The sequence below is a fragment of the Phallusia mammillata genome, chromosome 8, assembly GCF_965637545.1.
Source record: "Phallusia mammillata chromosome 8, kaPhaMamm4.hap1.1, whole genome shotgun sequence".
NCBI lineage: Eukaryota > Metazoa > Chordata > Ascidiacea > Phlebobranchia > Ascidiidae > Phallusia > Phallusia mammillata.
In genome coordinates this window covers 8,306,658-8,328,200 of record NC_137259.1, presented here as the reverse complement: position 1 = coordinate 8,328,200, position 21,543 = coordinate 8,306,658, and the positions used below count along the sequence as shown (strand labels likewise).

Here is a 21,543-nt window from a genome sequence, read left to right as displayed (position 1 = left end):
CAAGTTTTATTTTTTTTAAACTGTTATCCTACAAAAACAAAACTTGCAAACGTCCTCAAAATCTAATGGATGTTTAATATCAACCTCTGCAACAATCATGCCGAATTTGGCCTGGAACGGTTAAATGGTTTTTCAGTTATACGCAATAGTTTTTTAATGGGCCTTGTTAGCTGCAGGTACCTTACATAATATTTATAAAATCATTAGAACGAGTCTTGCCAGTACCGAGTATTGTGTCTGGTAATTGGTCCTATCAAAAAGAAAAAAATCAGATAAAAATGTAGTAAAAGTAACAACATCTGGCCACCGATATTTTGTTACGTCGTACATGTAATCTTAAAACATCTAGGAACACCATATTGTGTTTAATGTTAACGGCTAGATTAGAACTGCGATCATCTGTACTGATGATTAACCCCTGTTTCTTGCCCTTAGCATGCATACATTATGTTACGTGGAACGGGTTTTGGTATTTACTCAATACTTCATGATACAAAAAATTGCCTCGAAAACGACATCAATTTATTAAAATTGATTAAGAAAACGTTGAATTGATGTTATAACATAGGCCAGTGATAACAAACATAATTTGGCAAATTCTAATAAACTGTTACATTACGCCATTGTATAAAGACCAAAACAAAATTACCTTACAGGTTTCGTTTTTGTGTTCGTGCAATTTGCCGTTTACTGGAAGAAAATGCGACGTTGAGATGGACCCGTGTGAAAATAACTCGTGTGAAAACAATTCGACGTGTATTGCAAATAAGGTAAGTTTCACGTAAAAACTTTTGCTTTCTATTGCTTTAAAATTAAATTTCAATTGCAGACGGTGATGTCGCATCAATGCGCATGCGCACAAGGCTATACTGGAGTGACGTGTCAAACGTGGATTGGTCAATGTTCGAGTTCACCGTGTCAAAATAACGGTAGTTGCCATGACAACGGAAGCGGTCACCAATGTACATGTATTAAAGGTAAATGCAGTTTACAAAATTAAGTTGTTTTGTTATAAGTAAACAATTAAAATAATAGTAATAAATAACACATAAATAAAAACTTATTACCAGTATAATATTTCTCATTAAATGTGTAAAGTAAAGAATTATGAAATTAGAGCTGGTTTTGAAATCTCGGGTAAAATATATTTTCCTCTGCCGTCAGGTTTTATCGGTGTGACGTGTGAATACAACAACCTGTGTTTATCGAAGCGAAGCGCTTCTTTATGCGCCAACAATGGCAAATGTCAAGTGGAATTGGATCGTGAAGGAATGCCGGCTTACAGCTGCAAATGTACAGAACAACATGCAGGTAAATCACCTGACTTATACAGTTGGATCGGCCACACGATGGCAATAAAGAACCGGTCGCGTTGCCTTCTATGTGTCTGGATCCTCCGGCTGTGAAAAAACCCAAAACCATGTTTTAATCCACTTGAACACTTCATTTCTTTGTGGTGATTTAACCGAACAGCCAGAAGTTTTCCTTATTGCTTGAGGCAACCATGTGTGCTGCTACAAACTTCCTAAAATGGAATTATTATTGCTTTTCTGTCACAAGTCTTTTTAAGCCCACTATTTCTATTGTTTCAGTTGTGCAAATGCAATCATATGTGCATATATGTTAAAATGTTCCTACACGCGGATTGCGAAAAGTAATCTTTGGCTGATTGCCCATATTTTTGACATTTTAAATTAATGAATCACCATGCGGCGGTTTTGCGTTTATCATTGGTTTTCACAGTATCATAAGTACATGTAGCGGTATTTTGTTCTTAGGTGCCACATGCGAGTTTCCCAACCCGTGTCTCAACTACACATGCAACAACGGAGGGATTTGTAACGTAGTAACACAGCCCGTGACATCAGGAGGGGAAATGCATCCAAAAGCTATGTGCCAATGCATGTCTGGATATTCCGGCGAATTTTGCGACTCGGTAAGACTTACTTCCATGACGAATAAAATGGTTTTAAACGTCATTTTGACATCACAATAAGAAACTCGTAATATCAAGGAAAAATTACATTTAAAAAATGAGTGTTGAAATTGTTCACAAGTTACTAAAATTTTGAATAATTGACAGTCGTTAGCTGTTACTTAGTTTAAATCCAAACTTAAATGTACGTTGCCTTTTTGGACCAAATTTGTTGTTACACATTATAAGTTTTTACTATCACCATGAATCCATCAAAAGGACGCTGACACCATAGCTTAATTTTTTGCGCATCGAACCCGTCGTTTGTAAAAAATTGTTCAGTCCATCGACTTTAAATCGCAAGGAAATTCATGCATTAGAATGTGCAAAAAAAGTTAAAATACAGAAACCCTATCATAAAGGTAAGATCACTGCTGGAAAGCAACCCGTGGACGATCGTCGGTTCCATCATTGGGGCTGTTGTCTTCATCTTAATAATAGCAGTTGTGACATCAGCTGTGTGTTACGCACGTGGGGCACGTGCTAACAGGGGGGTTTACAGTCCCCAGCAGACTGAGAGTATGGCTATCACCCAGTCCACCCCAATACCCCCTAAACAACCACCCGAAAGGCTTATTTGACGGTTTGTGTGGCATGTTCTTGTCGGTCTCACGTATATTTAGATGGTGTGTCGTTTTGAAACGTGTTTTGCCACCAGACACGTTCCGCATGACTGCTTCAAGATACGTCAATGGTGACGAAATAAGGTCGACGCATTTACGTAAATGTCACGTGATGAACAATGCGCTCACGTGCCGGTGTGGTCGCGCATGGGTGATTCGGATATTTATAGTTTCTTATTCTTGTAATTGGTGTTGCATGGCGGTGTTGTCTGTTGCTGTCATAGTAACGCCTCGTGATGTCAGAAGCTTAAGTTGTCTGTAAGGGCTCACATAACAACGTGAGCATAACACATAGTAACAGTGACAAAACTTACCGTGTACGAATTTGCAAGCCAAAACGGCTTGTACATCAGCCCTTTTTTGCCGAAACCATGGTGAAAAAGTGCGCATAATTATAGTTTTAAGTTCAAGTAAAATAGATTTTTATTTTTCGGACAGTAAAGCTTAGAGGAGTGGTTTTAATATGGTTCTGTAACTCGTTTCGTGTTAAGATTTCTGCCCACCTTCATGCATAAACTAGCACACCACTGACAAATATTGCTCAAACTTGGAAACCCAAGCCCAGCCCCAATATAGCTTTCAACATATTTTAGATTTACATATATTTCTTATAGGATTTGTTTCTTTTCTCGTCTTCTGGCATGATCGTCCTCATCGCAGCAGTGGGAGGAGCTGGACTTCTCTTACTCCTCATCCTTGGAGCAGTTGCAACTGTATCTGCTGCTCTGGAGAGACGCGCTACATCTGGCACCTACTCCCCTAGCAAGCAGGAAACTTCATCTGCCCCTCCTGGTTTGGGGGGTCGCTTGGAGTCCGAGGTTTGGACCGAACTTAAACCCCCTCCACCCTGTGAAAGACTGATTTGACGTCAATAATGGTCGTTTGTGACATCACCGAGATCATATACGTAAAGGAATTCGCAAGCTTTGCTTACCTAGGAGGAAATAGCACTTCGTGTGAAGATTTGGTGTTTGCAGGTTTTCGGGAAAAATCACCGTATTTGCGTCGTTGGTAAAGTTTCTATTTTTGTCACGTGAAAAGCACCGGTTTTAGCTGTTAGTTTTTATAGATCGACATGCGCATCTGGTCGTTACGCAGCAATTTGCAACATACCGCAAATTCGTCGTTGCATAACACAAACCTCGTGACTGTGACGTCATATTCCTCTTCAAATTCATTTTCTCCTTACCTTAGGGCTTTTAGATTACATTTTTTGCTGCTTTCATAATGTTTTTAATCGTGACAGTGCATTTTACCGTGATGATTTGCAAAAAAATGTACATTTTCGTTGTAAGTTTTGGTCACAGAAGATAACACCATATTAGGGCATTTCTGCCCAAACCAAAAAATCGTACTTTCGGACTATTATAGCTGCTTTGTATTGATTTTTGATAGTGCTTTCGTTATTTCATGCACATACATATAAATGTTTTTTTCGTTATTTTACCTTTGCTGTATTTGCTGCCAAACTGTGAACTGCCTGATCTTATTTCTTTACTGCTTTGTATTTTGCCATCGTTTCATTGTTTTTTTTTCGTTGTAACCGACCAAAATATAATTAATTAGAAGACGTGATTTTGCTGTTTTGTACGTGTAGTGGACTAATGATCTTTTGAGGTTTATTTAGGAACTTTTTACATCTGCAATTCTCGGAAACTGATGATGTTTTTGAACTTCTAATTTTCCATTCCTCCATCAAACTGCCTGTCTCTTCCCAGGCCCGTTGGTTCCTTCATTAACTTTGACTTGTTTGCTTCTTGACCTAACCACATCGTGGCGAACGTTAGAAATGCGGATTTAAGGGAAATATATTCCACAGCTGTCTGATTAGTTCTGACCAGTTTACATGACACCACAATTTGCTCGAAAGATATTTATAAAATGTATATTGCAACAACACAAAACATCACCATAGTTACGAAAGAGGGCTGAAATCAACGTAAACAGACGAACACTGGAAGGCCAGGGATCGACCAACAATAAAAACTGCAACTCCAACGTCAAGTATGTTTCACAAAATTTTCTCAAAAAAATTTGTCAAAAAAATTTTCTCAAAAAAAAAAATGAAGTGATTCCCTATTGCAGAAACGTGTTACTGGTTTGCCATTGAAAAAAAAATCTTCAAAATGAGAACGTTTTTAAATACAATATATACACCTGCCAGTTTAATGTGTTGTATTATAAGGCTGGTGATGCAACAGTATCACATGCTTATGATTATCAAAACTTAGCAGCGCACGGGCTGTCTGAGGTCTGTTAAAACAACTACATGTATTGCGTATTACATTTGTGCCGCTTGTTTTATACAGCTGGAGTCATTATATATTGTTTGAAATAGAGAAGTTGTTGGTTGTGTAAACTTTATGGTGTAAGTCAGTGGTTCTTAACCGGTGGGAAATTTCCCACTAGTGGGAAATTTACTGTTTTTAGAGGGAAATTATGTGAGTCAGAAGTCAACAAACTCGGGCCCGTGGGTTGAAATCAACCATTGAAAGTTAATTTAATACAATACTTTCCGCAACAACATGTAAGATTAACTTTACCTATTTTTACAAGGCACATAAAAATCCAAAAATCGTTTGTTACGTCACAGACATTACTAAAAGCATCAATGACTTTGTTATTGTTCGCGAATAAATGCATTTGGTCTGTTGATTGTGATGCGATAAATGACTATTGCAAGCACATGAGATTTTTCAAAATTCCACACAATTTACTTACCCACGAAATCACTAAATAAGATTGCAGTATACCTTTAAGGTCCCGACCAAATCGCTTCACATAATTTTTTTTGATTAAAGAATCATTTTTTGTTAATGTTGGGCACAAAACATCATTATAAAAATAACAGAGTGGGAAATTCGAACTTGGTGATTTACTTTAGTGGGAAACCACACCAAAAAGGTTAAGAACCACTGGTGTAAGTTATCGGTCCCCTTTTCAGCGCAAATACAAAAGTAAAAAAGTTAACACATTCGGGATTTTTTTTCTTGGTAAATTGCACAAAAAACACAAAGACGTGAGTTCAAGTTCCAGAGTGTATAAAAAAACTAACATTTGCTACAAACTTTACATTTCCAGTAAAACTAATTAAAACACTCAATAGGGCATGTTAGGGCAGTGATACTCAAGGAATGAGGTTGTTATCAAATCTACACTGTAAAGATGTGCAACACCTGAAGGAGAACGGGTCTGTATGCTATTCAAGCACTAATGCTAGCATTTCGTTGAGGTGACGTCACGCACCCAGCGGTAAAGACGTCATCGCATGCATTCACGCTCTAATATCACGATCACGACCACGGACGTGTACTTGACAGCTAATATGCGATCGGTGGTTTGCCTTTGGCGATCAAGGGGCGGTTACCATACTCAAATCGTTTACCCAAACCAACACGTGATATTTCGTGCTCGCCTTAAAGCCCGAGGGCCTTCACGTTTTACCGCAGCACACGCGTTTACGTCATACAACATGCGGTGCGCTGGAAAAAGTTTTTTGGAACTTTGTGTGTTAAAAACTAGAGGCAATTTATAAAAAAAGGGAATAAGATAAGACATTTGTTCTTTGCAACCGCTTTTGTGTGTCAGTTCAGGAATGCAGTACAATTTAACGACACCTTGGCAATGAAGGACGTATGTGTGTGGAAATGGTTTACATATAAAATGTGAGGAATATGCGGTTTACTGTTGGTAATTAATGTGGCGACCAGTGGGGTTGTGCGGACCCACTTGAGACCAACGGCAAGTACGATAAAAAACAAAGTTTTAAAGTTTCTGACAGTGAAACTAATCTCCACGTAAATTAGCCAATGTTTAAAATCTGTCATCTGCTGAAAAATTATTACCGTGTTGCTTAAGGCCGAATGAATTTTATGAAGCATGTAACTAGTGGCAAGGCTGTACACCGTTGCAGTTTGTTAAACTGACAATTTCCCCAGAATCGTCTGTTTGTGTAACATAGTTTGCGCACGGTCCATTACAAACCGTTTCACCGCCGTTAGTTTGTCCAGTTTCATCATGCAATGAAGATATCCCGTTATGCATCTGTTCTCTGCCTTCTGATACCTCATGATCCCCTACTCCGTTACATAGTCCCATTTGTACATTAGAGTCCGTTTCAGGGTGTCCATTTACAATCGGAGCATGATTATTGTTCAAATAATCGCTTGTTCCTTGTCCAGTTTCATCATCAAACTTTTCAGCGTCTTTACTTTGGTCCATCCCCAAATCTTGGATTTTCTCTTTGTTTTCAGGAAGTTGGGACGTGCTTTCATCTTCACTGGAGCTTTTATCCTGATCGGAGTCATTTTCATCAGATGATGTTTTTCGTGAGAGCTCCTTTGGAATTCCCCCATCATTGCTCGCAACCTCATCTTTGTGATGATTTTCATCTGAGTCTTGCTGCTCCAAATCAGGTACTTGCTTTTCTTCCGAAGCATCATCACCAGTTCCCTTTTCCTCGGAAACAACGTTATCCGTAATTCCTTCATCCAGTGCCAAGTTATCCGAACATTCCGTATTTTCCGTATTAGCAGCCTGTTCATTTTCTTCCACATTCAACATATCAGTTTCATGTTCAGTAATTTCTGTGTTTTCATTTGTAGGGACCTCTGATACTAGTTCAATCTGAGTATCGTCTTCTAAAGCCAACTTTTCCACTTCTCTTTCCCCTAATTCCACATCTGGACTAGGATTGTGATCTTGAACTAGATAATCAGTCAGGTTTATTTTGTCGGGTTTTCTTGCCTTGTAAGTCTCCCCGGTTTCTCCGTCCATTCCCGAAGCGCAAGGTTCATCCTCTTCTTGTACACTTTGCTCTACGACCACCGATGCCGAGGGATTACTGCCGGAGCTTGGTACACAATTGTTGAGATGAGGAGATAGCTCTCCGTTCGTGTCTCGTGAAATTAAGGGCTTCGTTGTTCGAGATCTGTATAAGTAGACATTATGTTGCATTTGTGACTTGAAAATTGATACGATTTGACAATACGTGTTTTTTCATTTTATTATTGTACGGTAAGTTTTTTAATTTACGGAAACAGCCTTTTTGTAAATTACATTTCAACAAGGTTTTTGTCCCTTGCATGCCGGACATGGGCGGTGTCCTAATACGTGATACTGAACATGGTCGTTTTCGATATTAATTGACCATACAACATCGCTTAAAACCGCATTATGAAGACGAAACATTCACGCATGTCTGACATAGAAGCAAAAACAACGTTTATTTTAGAGGCAGAAACACCTAAGTTTTTAACAACAGAAATGATTCAATGCATAGATAGGTCACCATGAAACTTTATCAGGTTAATTCGGCCAAGTACTGTGTCTTACCTAGGAGTTTTGGTTTTCGATTGAGCAGAACAACTGTAGTTTTGGTTTAATATCGTATGTTAACAAAATGATTTTCGAAGCAGACACATGTGATGAAGCAGACACATGTAACTTACGCAGGTTTGTTGGGATCTTCTTCTACAGCAGAGGAATAAGATGAAACAGAACTGAGTGTACTGGATGAGCGGAAATGAAATCCAGCCAGATTATCTGACATTAGTTGTTTCATGCAGTTGGTCAGGGCTGTGTAAAACATTCAGTAAAGGCTATTTTCCTTCTCACACTAGCTTTGTAGTCATTAATATTCTGACAAACGTTTTAGATCAATAAGTCAAATTCGGAACATTTGGCTTGGAAATAAAAACAACAGAATGCAGTGGGACACTTGCCTTAAATTATTTAAAAATCAATTTTCAAATTACACTAAGATTATTACCAAGCCAAACAAAACAGTTTCTTTTACAAAAGGGGAAAATAGCAATTGCTTGGGTTAGAAAGGGTCTACGTTAAAGACAGGTCGTGTAAAACAAAACTAGTCGAATGTATCTTCATATCTTGGGCTATCTGTGGACATTGCGCAACAAAAAAAAACTTCGATGCACAAACTTACCGGGATTGATCAGTTCAGTGAAGCGTTTCGTCAGGACGTCAGTAAAAACGTTACTGATCGGCATATATTGAGATAAATCGTCTGGAATCGTCGCCTCAAAATCCAACATTTTCTGCAAGAAAATTTACACCAAATTTTTACAACGTGACTTTAGAATTGAGTTTAAAGAAAATTCACTGAATCAAAGGTGCTTTTGACTTGTGATTCAGTATTGTGCAGAGGCTACATTGTACGCTAAATGTTATGCAATAATTTGTTGTGGTATATCACGTAAATAAGCTAAATGACCTGCTGCCATTTCACGATAAAGATTGCAAGTATTTATATACGCAGGTACAGACATTGTGGCATTTCTGTTTTATGCAAATTTAGTTACTGGACTGCAATTCAACACAGTGAGTTATCTTACCGGTTTGCAAGTTTGCTCGATCGATTCTCTCGTATGCTCCATAGTGCCGGATTTAATGACAGCGCGGAAGAATCGCCTTTGTGCCAGAATAATGTCGTAATCCAATTTCTGAGAAAACAAATTTAGGTTTTGTATAACACTTACATAATGGTAAAATTTCTAACAAACACTGTCACATAACCTGCATACGATTGTACCGCAAAAGAAAGTACTCCTTAACTTCGCAGTCTAAAAACGTGTAAAATATTTTTACCCCACTGATTAGCCAAATCCTATTTCGAAAAGTTTTTAAACGGGAAATTACACACGTTTTTCTCAGTATTCGAGTAGGAGTGAAAACGTCAAGGCGTAAACGGCGTGTTGGCATTTTAACACCGTCCATTATAAGAGGATTACACCGAACGTAGACAGCCATTTTCTGCGTAACGTCAAGTTACCTCGAAGTAGTGACGTGTTGTAACCGCAACTTTTAGGATAAATTACGACTTTGCGTTCAAAATTACAAGACAAACAGTTTGTTCATGTGATTCACTAGCTCTTAATCATAACTTACTTAAAACCTTATAGTTTTGAACTTAAATTTGGTTATATGTCATGCACGTAACTTCATCAACATTACTTATTTCTAGGCATTTTGTAATCAAGTTAAATTGCTTGATAAAAATCATTCATACGCTTTTTGACAAGACTGGTTAAAGTGTCATATTAATTTTGGGGTGATTCCTAATCCTAATGTTAAAAAAAATCCTTCTTTAAAATTTTTTTTAGTTATTCTTGCATTAACATATATATTTCGGATTCGTTGTTTCCTTATTTGTATTTGTTTGCAACACAGAGAAAACCAGTCGCAGATTTGGATTGAATTGCGAAAAAGAACCACAAATGACAAACTTTCCCATGTAACTCTGCTAATCACTCCGAGCTGAAAAAAGTGTTCCCCAAATTAGGCGATCACGACACAGAAAGTCTGCAACCCTGGCACAGGAGTTCGAATGCCGCAATGTGACACCAGGACGCAGTAATAGCAACAAAGGGCGCAGAAGTAGCCAGCAGGGAATAGGAAATTCCCACGATTCGGTTCAACTACATTGAGCCAATCCAATTGACGTTGTTGGTGGTGTTGCCAACACGTACACAGGAAACGCAAACTGCCGTCTGAGCCTTGCTTATTGCGTCACAGTGGCCACATTGAATGTCGAAATTGCGATATAGATCAACGCTTTGGGTCGCACAGGCCAAATCTTCCCGAACTTGCATTGAAATAAAAAAATAGTCATAAAGCGCTGGACAAAAAAAATAAACCATAAACTGACTCATTGGGCACTTGTAATTAGTGTGCTAAAGAAAATTTGGGGTAGATTCTGTCTGTCAAATCTCCGAACGAGAGAAAAGAAATTGAAAACCTCTGCTCTATACTTTGCTGGCAACACGTTTTCCTAACCTTAACACATTTCGTGGGCCACAAAAAATGTAGCTTGCCAAGCTTGCTGCCGTTTCCATTGGAGGAATGGGATCTAATGTTTTGTCTTTCGTTGGGGTTCTTGGAAGTCTTTCCTCTATAAGCAGAACGGTAGCACACCTGCGCAGCGCTGGCGAAATCTCATCGCATAATATATAAACTGGTGTCTGACCACACCGTGCATATCTGATCTTGCCCACAGTGGTCCTCATTGTACTCATAAGTTTGTGCATGCCCAGAAACACAAACGATACTTTCTCATCTTTTTGTGTCTTTCTGGCTGAAGTAGGTAATTTTTTGTCGTGCGAAAACTTTTGCGCTTTGAAGATTACGAAATACATTTTTTCTATTTTCTGTTTAGCTAAAAAGTCAAAAGAATCGAGATTTCGTTTCAGATAATCCATATACGTAACATACTTTAGCGTTCCATACAAGAATACTTTTGCTGAAAGTAGCTGAAATTCCAATTTGTCGCATGGTCTAATCTAGAACTTTCACCAAGGTGACTCAAACTTGCATTAAATCATAATCTTTACCAGTTTTCGAGCACCATTAAACAAAGAGTTTTTGTTGCATTTTAATCCAGCACATGTGAATTAAATCAAGCTTGACAAATATCTCACAAAGCGGCTTATTTGATGACAAATTTGACAATTCAAGTTCTAATAACAAAAGACAACATGTTCTCACCCTGCCTTAACCCTTGTGTTTTCCTGGGCAAAAAACTCAGAGGCATTGGCCCAACCCAAAGAAACTTATGGGTTGACGTAAATTAGGGCACCAACCATCAAGAAACAATAAACCCAGCACACACCCGTTAAATAGCGCAAGAAAGCAAAATTACTCACTGTCAATATGCTTGATTAAAAAAAACGAAAAAGTCCTACCTTTAGAACACGGGTCCGAACTTTGGCGATCGTAGAAGGGGTGAGTTTACCATCGTTCTGGTTGACTGCATCACCACACAGGGTTTCGAATGTGTACACTGCCGTGTCCAGCAACTAGAAAGAAAGATCTTGCTCACAAACTCGTAAATCTTAACGAAGTTTAGCATCTGTTAATGACACATTTTATGTGGACACTCTGGAATTCGACATCAGCGTTAATGAAACGCGAACAATTATTACTTATCCCGAAACAGTAAGTTGTTTTTAGATGTTAATATATTGCTGTTATAGCACCAGAACTATTCAAGTTAAACACATAATATCTATGTCAGAGACCATGTGTGTATCACATAGAAGTTATGTTTAACAACCAATTTCATTGTTCAAGCCTTCAACAAGTATAGCGTCCCTTTTCTTTCAACAATTAAGTTATGACCGCTCAAGCCGCTCCCATGATACTGTGGGATTAAACAAGACTAATTATATGCCATTCTAGTCGTTGGACAAAACGGAAACCTAAACCAGCACTCCTTTATAAATCGAATTTGCTTAGATTGATTTTCAGGAAAATTTCATTATATCACGCCCTAATGTGTAAAACGATTGAAAAGCGTTTTTCTGTAACCGAATTTGCACAAAATATAAGATTTTTTATAGCGGTTTTAGACGTTTCCTAAATTTATTCAGAATAGCAATACGGCCAATTACACGTTACATTGCAGCAACCTCACCGCTTAACCTAACATAGCTGGTTATTTTCAATATTAGCTTGACTGTTTCTTTGATATAGATTTTTTAATGAACAAAAATCTATAACAATTCAAAGATTCTTCTTTAAATGCCACCTTGTTTAAAAATAGCGTATCAATGGAGAATTTTGCACTCTGCGATCATTCGTGCCCTCTGCTCTTTAACATTTCAACGCAACGCAGCCACAACAGGCATTATGGTTATTTTGAATCAGTGGTTTTAACCATATTCTTATGGCAAACCAACATTTTCTGTGAAGGGTAGAACAAGATATATATATATATATATATATATATTCGTCTTGACTAGGACTGCATATTTCGAAAATCAGCAAGATTAGCAATTACAAAAGAACGTCCAAGACATGAGTTTTGCCCAAAACCAAGGTTATTCAGTTGGGTTAGTTAAGTTGCAATTCATGGTCTGACGACGTAAATTAAGTATAGCAGAATGTTACTCGCATACCATCGTAAAAGTTCCGCCGTACCATACGTTGAAAACCACTGGTTTAGATGAATTGCCGCGATTTTTGTCGCCACGCTAACTATAACAAACTTAAAAGCTCCTTCGACAATGCATTTTCAAGTCGACACAAATCGACCTGCAATATCATTTTTTGTTCGCAATCACATTTATATTGACTTTATTTAGGAAAAAGAACCAGTAGTAAAAAATGAATATGCATGAGTTATTACCAAATGTCTTGACTTGACCCTATCCCTGGTGTTTACATAATTTATAACCTGCCAGGCGTCAAAACAACAACACAGTACATCATTATGCAGATTTTTAATTCGTGGTTGTTTCCTGACACGCCTACGTAGTTTAACATCAGAACACAAGCGCAAATGCAACAAGAGTGATAATTTTCGGTTAACTTGATATTTCATAACACGGGAACTAGGTTCGTTGCACGTTTAAGAACTAATGCCTTAAAGCATATTTTTGAAAGCACATTTTCGAATTGGGTTTACAAACGGTTTGCAAAATAGATATTTTTCGGTAATTTCCAACAACCATTTTATCAAGCGTACTTAGCTATGTATTTGAATGTAAATCAATTGAAAAAACAAAAAGGATCTGCAAGAAAGCGAAACTTTATTTGTGGAAACCGGTCAGGAAATATTAACTTACCTTCTGTTGGTATGTGAAGATGCTGTCGATATGGGAACTGAAATCGGTGCGTGGAAACATGTTTTCCAACATGCTGATGATCGGTTTCTTGCTGCTCATCGAATCGCTCATAGGACATACGAAATCCGGATTTCTAAGTGACCAAAAAATCAACATTTGAACAAATATGAATTGTAATTTTTTTTTGCGTTCGGGTTAGACGTGGCTTCACGTTTGCCAAAAAAACGAAATTGATCGATTTAATTTTTCCAATTCTTATCTGTTTTATCGCATAACAAGTGCATTCAGAATAACAGACTGTTTAAAGGCGTTTTGAATTGTGTATTTACTGTGGGGATGAAATTCAGCGTGTTTCCTGCCACACACACTGATATTGACACTCTTTCCAAATTCGGTTTGGTGTGAATGCTTCTTTGTTTACCGTTATACAACGCTGATACTTTTTAAACATAAAATTATTGATGTCGATAAACGATTTTTTACTAAATCAAATCATTAATACTGATATTGAAAAAAATTAGAGTATACCATAGGGTAGTCAATTAAAATCGGGCATGGAAAGTGACTTTAATTCCAAATGAAAGGGAAAAACTAGTTTGAAACCAATTTTTATTTAAGTATGAAGCCAAGATAACTGATTTTTAGAGGTTTTACTTCATTTTTCACCTGGGAGCAAAATCCAAAGTATTTAGAAAATATTGATCAACATTGTTGGCAAATTGTTGGTTTGTTGAAGATGTCACAGCTTTCTGAACTCCTTCGACAAGTGTTAGGAACAACTCTCTTGTAGCACGCAATGGTGTGACAAGCTGCAGATACAAAACAATCATGTTTGAAATCAAGTGTACAAGATTGTTTAAGTTTAAAAAAATATTTAAACAGCAAAACCAAAAGTGGGTGTGCCCTTTTGGCTCCTTGCAGTGAAACTATGAAATAAAGGTAGAATTGGAACCACGGCATACAATGCACTTTGAGTACAATAGCCTGGCACCAATTTCATGACTTTGTTACGTCATTTTCTATGTGGGAAACCAGAACAGGAAGCAGAATTAATAGCATGCTTGCTTCTTGGTAGTTAATCATGGCAGCTCAGTGCATGCTGTGCAGTTTCGCATGTTGTTGTGGCAGTTGACATAATGTGTTTATTATTCAAAAAATCACTTGCAAACCAAACAAGGGTGACCTCAGACAAAATATTGCTTGCACTAATGCTTGGCATCAATTTATTCACTTTGCAAAAAAGTTTGTGTGGATATGCCTGCCATGCAACATTTTTTTCATTTACAAATAAAGAAAAATAATATTTTTTAGGAATTAAACATTTAATGCAGGTAATTCAGTTTGACAAATAATTTTTCATACTTTTGATTTAGAAACAACAAAATAGATTGTTATGACAGAAATAAATGAAATGGATTATTACAATATCTTTGAGAACCAAAGTGTAAACGTTATTATTTGGCATTAATTTTTATTCTTACCGAATCAGACATGGCACTAACCACCTCAGGGAGTCTTGGCAGAATTTCCCCAACCACAACCTGATCAAAGCACTCAGAGAGACCTCCTAAAAACACAAGTGCCAAACTTGTTTTATTTGCCACTTTCAATTGCCACCACTTGAATGACAAAGAACAACAAACTAGCATTGGCAAACCTACATGACTCAGAGGCAGAAAAATCAAAACAATTACTACTTGACTGTTTGCTTGAAGTACATTCACATGACCAGTTTCGTTAAAAAGTGTATGGCAACTAAGCACACATTAATGAAATTGAAGAATTGCTATCAACAAAGTTGGTTGCGACAAAAACGAGACATTTTTTTAATCTACTAAAATTAAAATGTTTTTCGAGCTTTAATGCAATAAAAAAAATGTACATCTTATATTTATATAAAACACTACAAATTCATGTATATATATAGTTAACCTAAAAAAAGGTGCCAATTTTACCTTTAATGGCATTTGAGGTTGATTCATAGGCTGCATTTAACTGTGGAAGGTTGGCAATGATATCCTGTCTGCGAGATTCACATTTCTCCTCGAACTGTTGTCTTTTTTTCACAAACTCTTTAATGACAATTCCCTACACAAAATGCAAAATAATGATAGAAACAAACAATATCCTGTAGAAAGCAAAAGTTTAACAGTTAAAAATTACAACATTTATATCAAACAAAATATTCTTTATCACAAAACTTAACATTTAAATTTTGCTGATTGAAACATTGAAGCCTTTTTTCAACCTTTTTTAACATCAAAACATTTTTTTGCAGATAGCATCAATTTCCAGGTTTTGAAAGGTTTATCAGTTTTTTCATAGAACAGGGAATAACTATTTTTTATTACACATTGGTTACAATAAATTTATATATTTTGTTGATTTGGAAAACCATAGTTGTTTTATTTACCAAACGTTCTTGCCACTTATTATTACCAACTGACAGTCATCCAGATACAATCTATATTCAAAACTGTGTATTCAACAATAACACATGACCTACCATTTAAGTTCAATTATGTTATATAGGGCATGTGGCATATGGATATTTTTGTTTGTAATTATGGGCCACATGTGCTGATTCCATGAGAAAGGCTAAATATAATGCCCCACCTTGCCAAAGAAAACAGTGTTTATCAAATAGACTCAATAGACACTTTAAAGTTGACCCAGTTTGTAATGCTTGGCTGTTTCAGAAAGTTGGGAGAATGAAGTTCTGTTTACAAACTTTGCACAAAAATGCACATGTCACATGTCACAACTGTTGGAGTGCAGGGTATCAGGCTATTAAGATTTGAATTGTAAGTATTGGTTTATTAAAAACATATCATTGGAGCCTTTAATTGCTTACAAACATATGAATTGAATTCATTGTTTGATGATTGACATCCAATACATCAAAATTGCCAAAACTAAAAAAAATATCACAGACAGAGGAAAAGTTTTTTATGATAAATTTTGTCAACAAAGTTTTTTTGTAATTTCAATGTAAAAGAAGTGAGGAAAAAATATGAAGTTAAAAAAGTACATCTTTACCAACAGAATTAATTGGTAAAGGTTTTTGAACACCGCAGGCATACTTTCACAATATATTTCTATCTTCAATCATTCATTTCCACACATTTACAACAATATAGATTTTGACATCCCGCAAATTTAAAAGTACTTTAGCCCCAGGCAAATAATTAATTTTGCCTTGCAGACAATTTTGGTATAAATACTGAATAAAATATTTATTACTGATTTTGTGAATTAATAAACAACCTGTGTGATTTCAAAAAAACAGTTTTCATAATTTAAATGAGTACTGCACTGTACTTTCCTTTGAGGTTTCAAAATTTCTATGAATAGTGGTGTATTTTCAGCCATTTTGTCAAGTACCTGGTTCTGTTAAACTTAATGCTAAAACATGTAAAAAAAGCATTTTTTGAAACAATTTCTGGGACACATACCTTAGTCATGTTGCGCAGTTCAAACAAAACATAATTCCAGACTTTATATCTGGAAGCAAAGCCTCCTTTAATTGCAGGTAGGAGAATTTCTTTACATTCATAAGACTGGCAGTCCGAGAAAAGGTCTGTCAGAATCTAGAAACATTGACATTTTGTTGCTTTCAGATCAAATACATTTTTTTCTAAAATTTGCAAGTCAAAAAAATATTTTGCTTAAAATAATTTCTGATAAATGATCATTTTTCATTTGACTGCGATCTGAAATTTATAATACTGCTCACCTCTTCCTGTGTTCCACAAATAATTCCCGCAGGAACACAATATCCTTGCATGCGAATTGTTTGTTCCAATGCAAAACCAAATGTCTCACGTGATGTCTCACTTGAACACTGTGTACCTGCAAATCAAAGTTTCAAATGTGACAATTTTTTTGAATTAAAACCACCAAGTCTACTGTAAACATTTAACCAGTTAGTACATCCTGGGTCAATCCGAGGCAAATATGTTCATTGTATTTTGGTCTAATACAGGATTTTTGCTCTTTCTACAATACAATAAGTTTCTGGCTCAAAAGCGCTTTTCAATAATTTTCTATGTAGAACAAGTTTGTTGATGTATGAAATGAGTATAAAAGTTTTTTTTAAATAAGTCTATTTATTGCAAATCTGTCATATTTTATAATGGTACTTGAAAAATACAATTCTTAGGGTATTAAAAATGATTTTATCATTTTGTTGTCACCAACTCTGCTGTGATTCAACCAATATTGACTTGGGATTTTTATCTTTCTAAATTGTGGACATGCCCGGACATGCCCTAATTCTTGATGATTGTTTCAACAACAGGTCAAACAACAAAAATTTAACTTAATTATGTAATGTAAAAAGTGGGGATACTGGCTTTACATTCCTTATCTTCAATCATATTGTACATTTAGTCTTTTACAAAATATTTTTTCTAGTTTTGAATCAGTTGAATATTTAGACTATTTTTATTTAAAAAAAAACACAGGTACAAAGCAAAAATTATATCTGGAAATTATGTTTCTTATTCATTCTATTTGAATGAGAAACTGATGATGTTTTTATACGGCAAGAAATGCATTTCTTTAAATTTCTTGAAACGATTTTTCTTTGGTACCTCTTTTTTAAAAAGTCCAAACATGTAATCTTGATGTATTTAGATTTATTCTGTAAACTGCATACACAGCATTTTGTTAACAAATTAAAAAATATAGCAAAAACCAAATTTAAAGCTGTGCAATGCTTTGCTTTACGTGACAAAGGCTTTGTCAAATAGTATTTATAGGGCTACAAACTTCAATACTGAACTTGCATCTTTCAAAAAGGCCAAATTTTATTTCTGTTTGGCGCCAACAGTTTCAAAGCAGATGGTTAATAATTATCCCAAAGCAAGCAATTTTGAGTGTTGACAAGTGCTCACGATTTATTACATTCCTTGGAAGTTGGTTAAAGAGCCACCTTAGCTATCAAGCCCTATTTGGTTTGGCAAACAAACCAGCTATTCTGTTTTGAGATGGTGAGAATCAGATATTGGCTGTCACTTTGGTATGGACTGTTCCTACATTCTTAGACCAACCTTTACAACAGATAAAAGCTCCTTTCACCAAATGTTTACAAAATAATTATAATGGATTTAGTGCAGCAATGGTTTATTCTCACACGATGGAGTTGATTTCTATTGGCTAAATATTTTTGAAAACAGCTTCAACAAATAAACCAAGGGAAAATGATTAAAATGTAGGAAAAGCATTATGTATTATTTTTGTTAAAATTTTACAAACCATACATTTACGCTTTTAAACGTAAACACAAACCTTTGACTGAAAAGTCACTTAAAACTTCTTAAGCTATACACCAGGTAAATACTGGTTTGTATCATGGCCTTTCATTGCTACAAAAAAAACTACATATAACAAAACATTGTCTTTTTAGTCATCACCTTCCAAGTGTCGAACACTGTCTTTTAGGATTCTGACCCAGTGATCTTTTTCCACAGCAGTTTCGGCAGCAAAATAGGTGGTGCCTCTCCACTGATGAGCAACACAGAATATATGCTGAGTGGGTCGCTTCCCTGCTTGCCCAATTAATGTCACCTTCTTGATAAATGCTGATACATCATGGTTGACATAACCTAAAAACGCAACCTTTATCAATGCATGTTTAGCTTGTAAACACTTGGAAAAATGATTTTCTGCATTTCCATAAGATAAGGATCAGACTATCTGTGGTTTTTCTACATAACAATAATGTTTTTTTTACAGAAATGGTGTGTGGGTCGATATTATGTAACAACATGCTATAGAATGAATTTAAACCTTATGTAGAATAAAGGTTGAAGTATTAATGCTTTTTTGCCTCACATATCAAAAAACATATTGCAATTAAATAGTGCCTAAGCTGGAAAAAGCAGAATTAAAGAAACCATGCAATTTCTGTTATATATAGTTTCACATGTGTGGTATGGTAAGAACTGATCTAGTTTGCTTAGATTGTGGAATTCGGTTTTAAACATCAAACATATTTGGGTTACTTTTACTTGCCAAAATCACGAGATGTAATTTTCAGTTTGCCTTGAAGATATGTATCAACATTCTGAGCAACATCATGTCCACTGTATTTGGCTGATATTTTGGGTTTTCCAGCTTTTTCATAATCCTGTAAAGTAATGATGAGGATAAGAAAAGTTTTAGATGATAAACAAGCTTGCAAGAAATTTTTAGGATAACTTCTGAATAAAATCCTTTCCCATTATCTGACAGGCCATAGAATAAATTCTCAACTTCGAGTATAGTTACACAAAGGTGTGTCAGACACTTTGCCACAGGGCATAGTTTGTTTTGACGCTGTGGATTGTTTATTTGCACAGACTACTTTACACTGACCAAACAAACACCCAAAAAATTAGGCCATTAAACAGGACATAGGTATCAAATTTTCGTTTTTTTGCTACGTTTATGACTGTGGCAAAAGCTTGCAATTTTTGCAGAGCTCTGGTAATGTTGAAAGCATATTAAAACAATAACTATTATCTATCCACAATATGAAATTAGTTTTGTATTTCAACTTTGTTTAGTTAGATTCTTCATAAAATGTTATATTTGGAATCTAAATGAAATTTAATTCATGTTGGGACATATAAAGCTCAAATTAATACCAGTGTTTTTACCTCTTTTGATGCATATACTTCCATGGCATAATTTGATTGCATGACACAGTATCTCTTCTTCCATTTCTTGCCAGATGCATCAGCCAGGACATACAACACACCTTTCTTCAATGGCCTGTTGTAACTTTCCCACTACAACAAGCACCCCACAAAACAAAACAAATTAAAACCATGCCAACAAAGCATCCTTATTATGGAAAGATAATCCCCAAAATATTAAAACATTGTGTTTACAGATCTTTATCAAACATAAAAGCTTGCAAACAGTCCATAGTATGATTTAGTTTGTAATCCTTTGTAATCAGCCACATTGTTTACACAAACAAAATAGTTACATGGATAAGAAGATTAAACTCAATTATTCATGGCTAAGCTTTTGAAACAAAGACCACTACATTTGGTGTGGATTTAATCCCTAAACCCACATGCTCAAATGTTCTCACTATTCACACATGGTAATCCATTTTTAGGCATTATTAGGTTTCACCACAATCATTTTTCTTTACTTTTATTTGAACTGACAACAATTTGAAAAGTTAAGATATATTTTAGGAAATTAGGTTTTAGGGAGCAGTATGTCATAGACAACAACATGTACATTTACAGACAATTTTTTTAGCTTATTGAAGTTTAAATTTGCAGACAAATTATTTCAGAGAAAACAAAAACTTTATATTTATAGCAAAAAAAACCTCCCCACCTTTCTTTGAGCAAGTTGCCATTTTTGTTGACTTGCTTTGCCATCAAGATCTTGGTGAAGTTGTTGAAGGTAGAACCACATGTAAGCAGTCTCATACCTCTTGGCAAAAGCTACTACATTTTTGTGGACATTGTCTGATGAAACAAAAGTATAGTTTGGATACAACCCTACAGGTTAAAAAATAAATATGCTTCACAGTATATGCCACAAGTAAAGAATGTTAAAGAAAAAAGTTAAATAGGGAATTGACTTAATGTACTTACAATATACTCCTTCGAATGAATGACCCTCAACATTGGGAATGGACAGTTTTTCTCCCATCACTACTGTATGGAAATTATTATGTCTCTTAGTTTAAAATCATATTTATTTTAATTTACCTACAAAAGAAAACAAAATATTGCAGATGTAGTGTTTTAAAACTGTAGTTCCAAACATCACTAATTTTAAAAGACAACCAAAATATGTCGGTTGACTGTAACAGAATATGTTGTTGCACACGACAATGACCCATACTGAAACACTTGTGTATAGTAACTGACATGAACACTTTGCAACAACAGACATTGTCCTGCTTACAAACTACATAACTGGCATAAACATTTACATATTTCCACAACAGTTTCTCTGGTGCATACATATTGTCACCATACTGAAGACTGAAGCCAACATGGTAAAACTGGAATCGTGCAAGAAAAACTGTAACTGTTGGGCTATTTATGACATGAATGCATTTTCCCATGCACGATTCCAATGCCAGAACGCTCGCTGTTGTTGCCAATGCAGGAAGTAGTTTAGTGGCGACCAAAACTGACTGACGACTAAACGACGCGCCTTAAACCCCAAAAATCTAAAAAAACCTTGGAAATAAACTCCAAATTATCACTGCAGAATTACAACGAATCTACCAATGCACGCGCTTTTGGCAAGCATAAAATTATTTTGCGAGTTTATTCCAAGTTTTTGCACCAGACAAAAAGTACGAGGTCCGTTAATAATAATGACAGTTTGGTGTTTC

General features: G+C 35.8%; 2 protein-coding genes across 4 annotated transcripts in view; one reads left to right on the top strand and one right to left on the bottom strand.

Moving 5' to 3' along the window:
* LOC145205646 (uncharacterized) overlaps positions 1–4,173 on the top strand; it is a 32,527-nt gene extending 28,354 nt beyond the window's left edge. For 2 of the 3 annotated variants that reach the window (XM_080078377.1, XM_080078379.1), the window contains 5 exons: positions 657–770; positions 830–977; positions 1,165–1,311; positions 1,779–1,936; positions 3,213–4,173. In XM_080078377.1, the coding sequence (XP_079934503.1) occupies positions 657–770; positions 830–977; positions 1,165–1,311; positions 1,779–1,936; positions 3,213–3,464 (819 nt within the window). In that variant the 3' untranslated portion in view covers positions 3,465–4,173. Of the gene's footprint in view, positions 1–656; positions 771–829; positions 978–1,164; positions 1,312–1,778; positions 1,937–2,337; positions 2,559–3,212 lie in introns of all 3 variants that reach the window. The other variant, XM_080078378.1, reaches the window with a different exon arrangement.
* A 283-nt stretch (positions 4,174–4,456) lies between these two features.
* On the bottom strand, positions 4,457–20,923 carry LOC145205647 (protein Niban 2-like). Its single transcript, XM_080078380.1, has 16 exons — positions 20,789–20,923; positions 20,526–20,659; positions 19,826–19,957; positions 19,200–19,314; positions 18,599–18,790; positions 16,918–17,033; positions 16,637–16,771; positions 15,137–15,269; positions 14,663–14,748; positions 13,848–13,990; positions 13,182–13,314; positions 11,298–11,411; positions 8,952–9,059; positions 8,543–8,654; positions 8,049–8,175; positions 4,457–7,528 (listed from the first exon to the last, which is right to left on the bottom strand). Exons 1-16 carry the CDS (start codon positions 20,844–20,846, stop codon positions 6,484–6,486), a joined length of 2,883 nt encoding a protein of 960 aa, XP_079934506.1. The 5' UTR covers positions 20,847–20,923; the 3' UTR covers positions 4,457–6,483.
* Between the last annotated feature and the right edge of the window lie 620 nt (positions 20,924–21,543).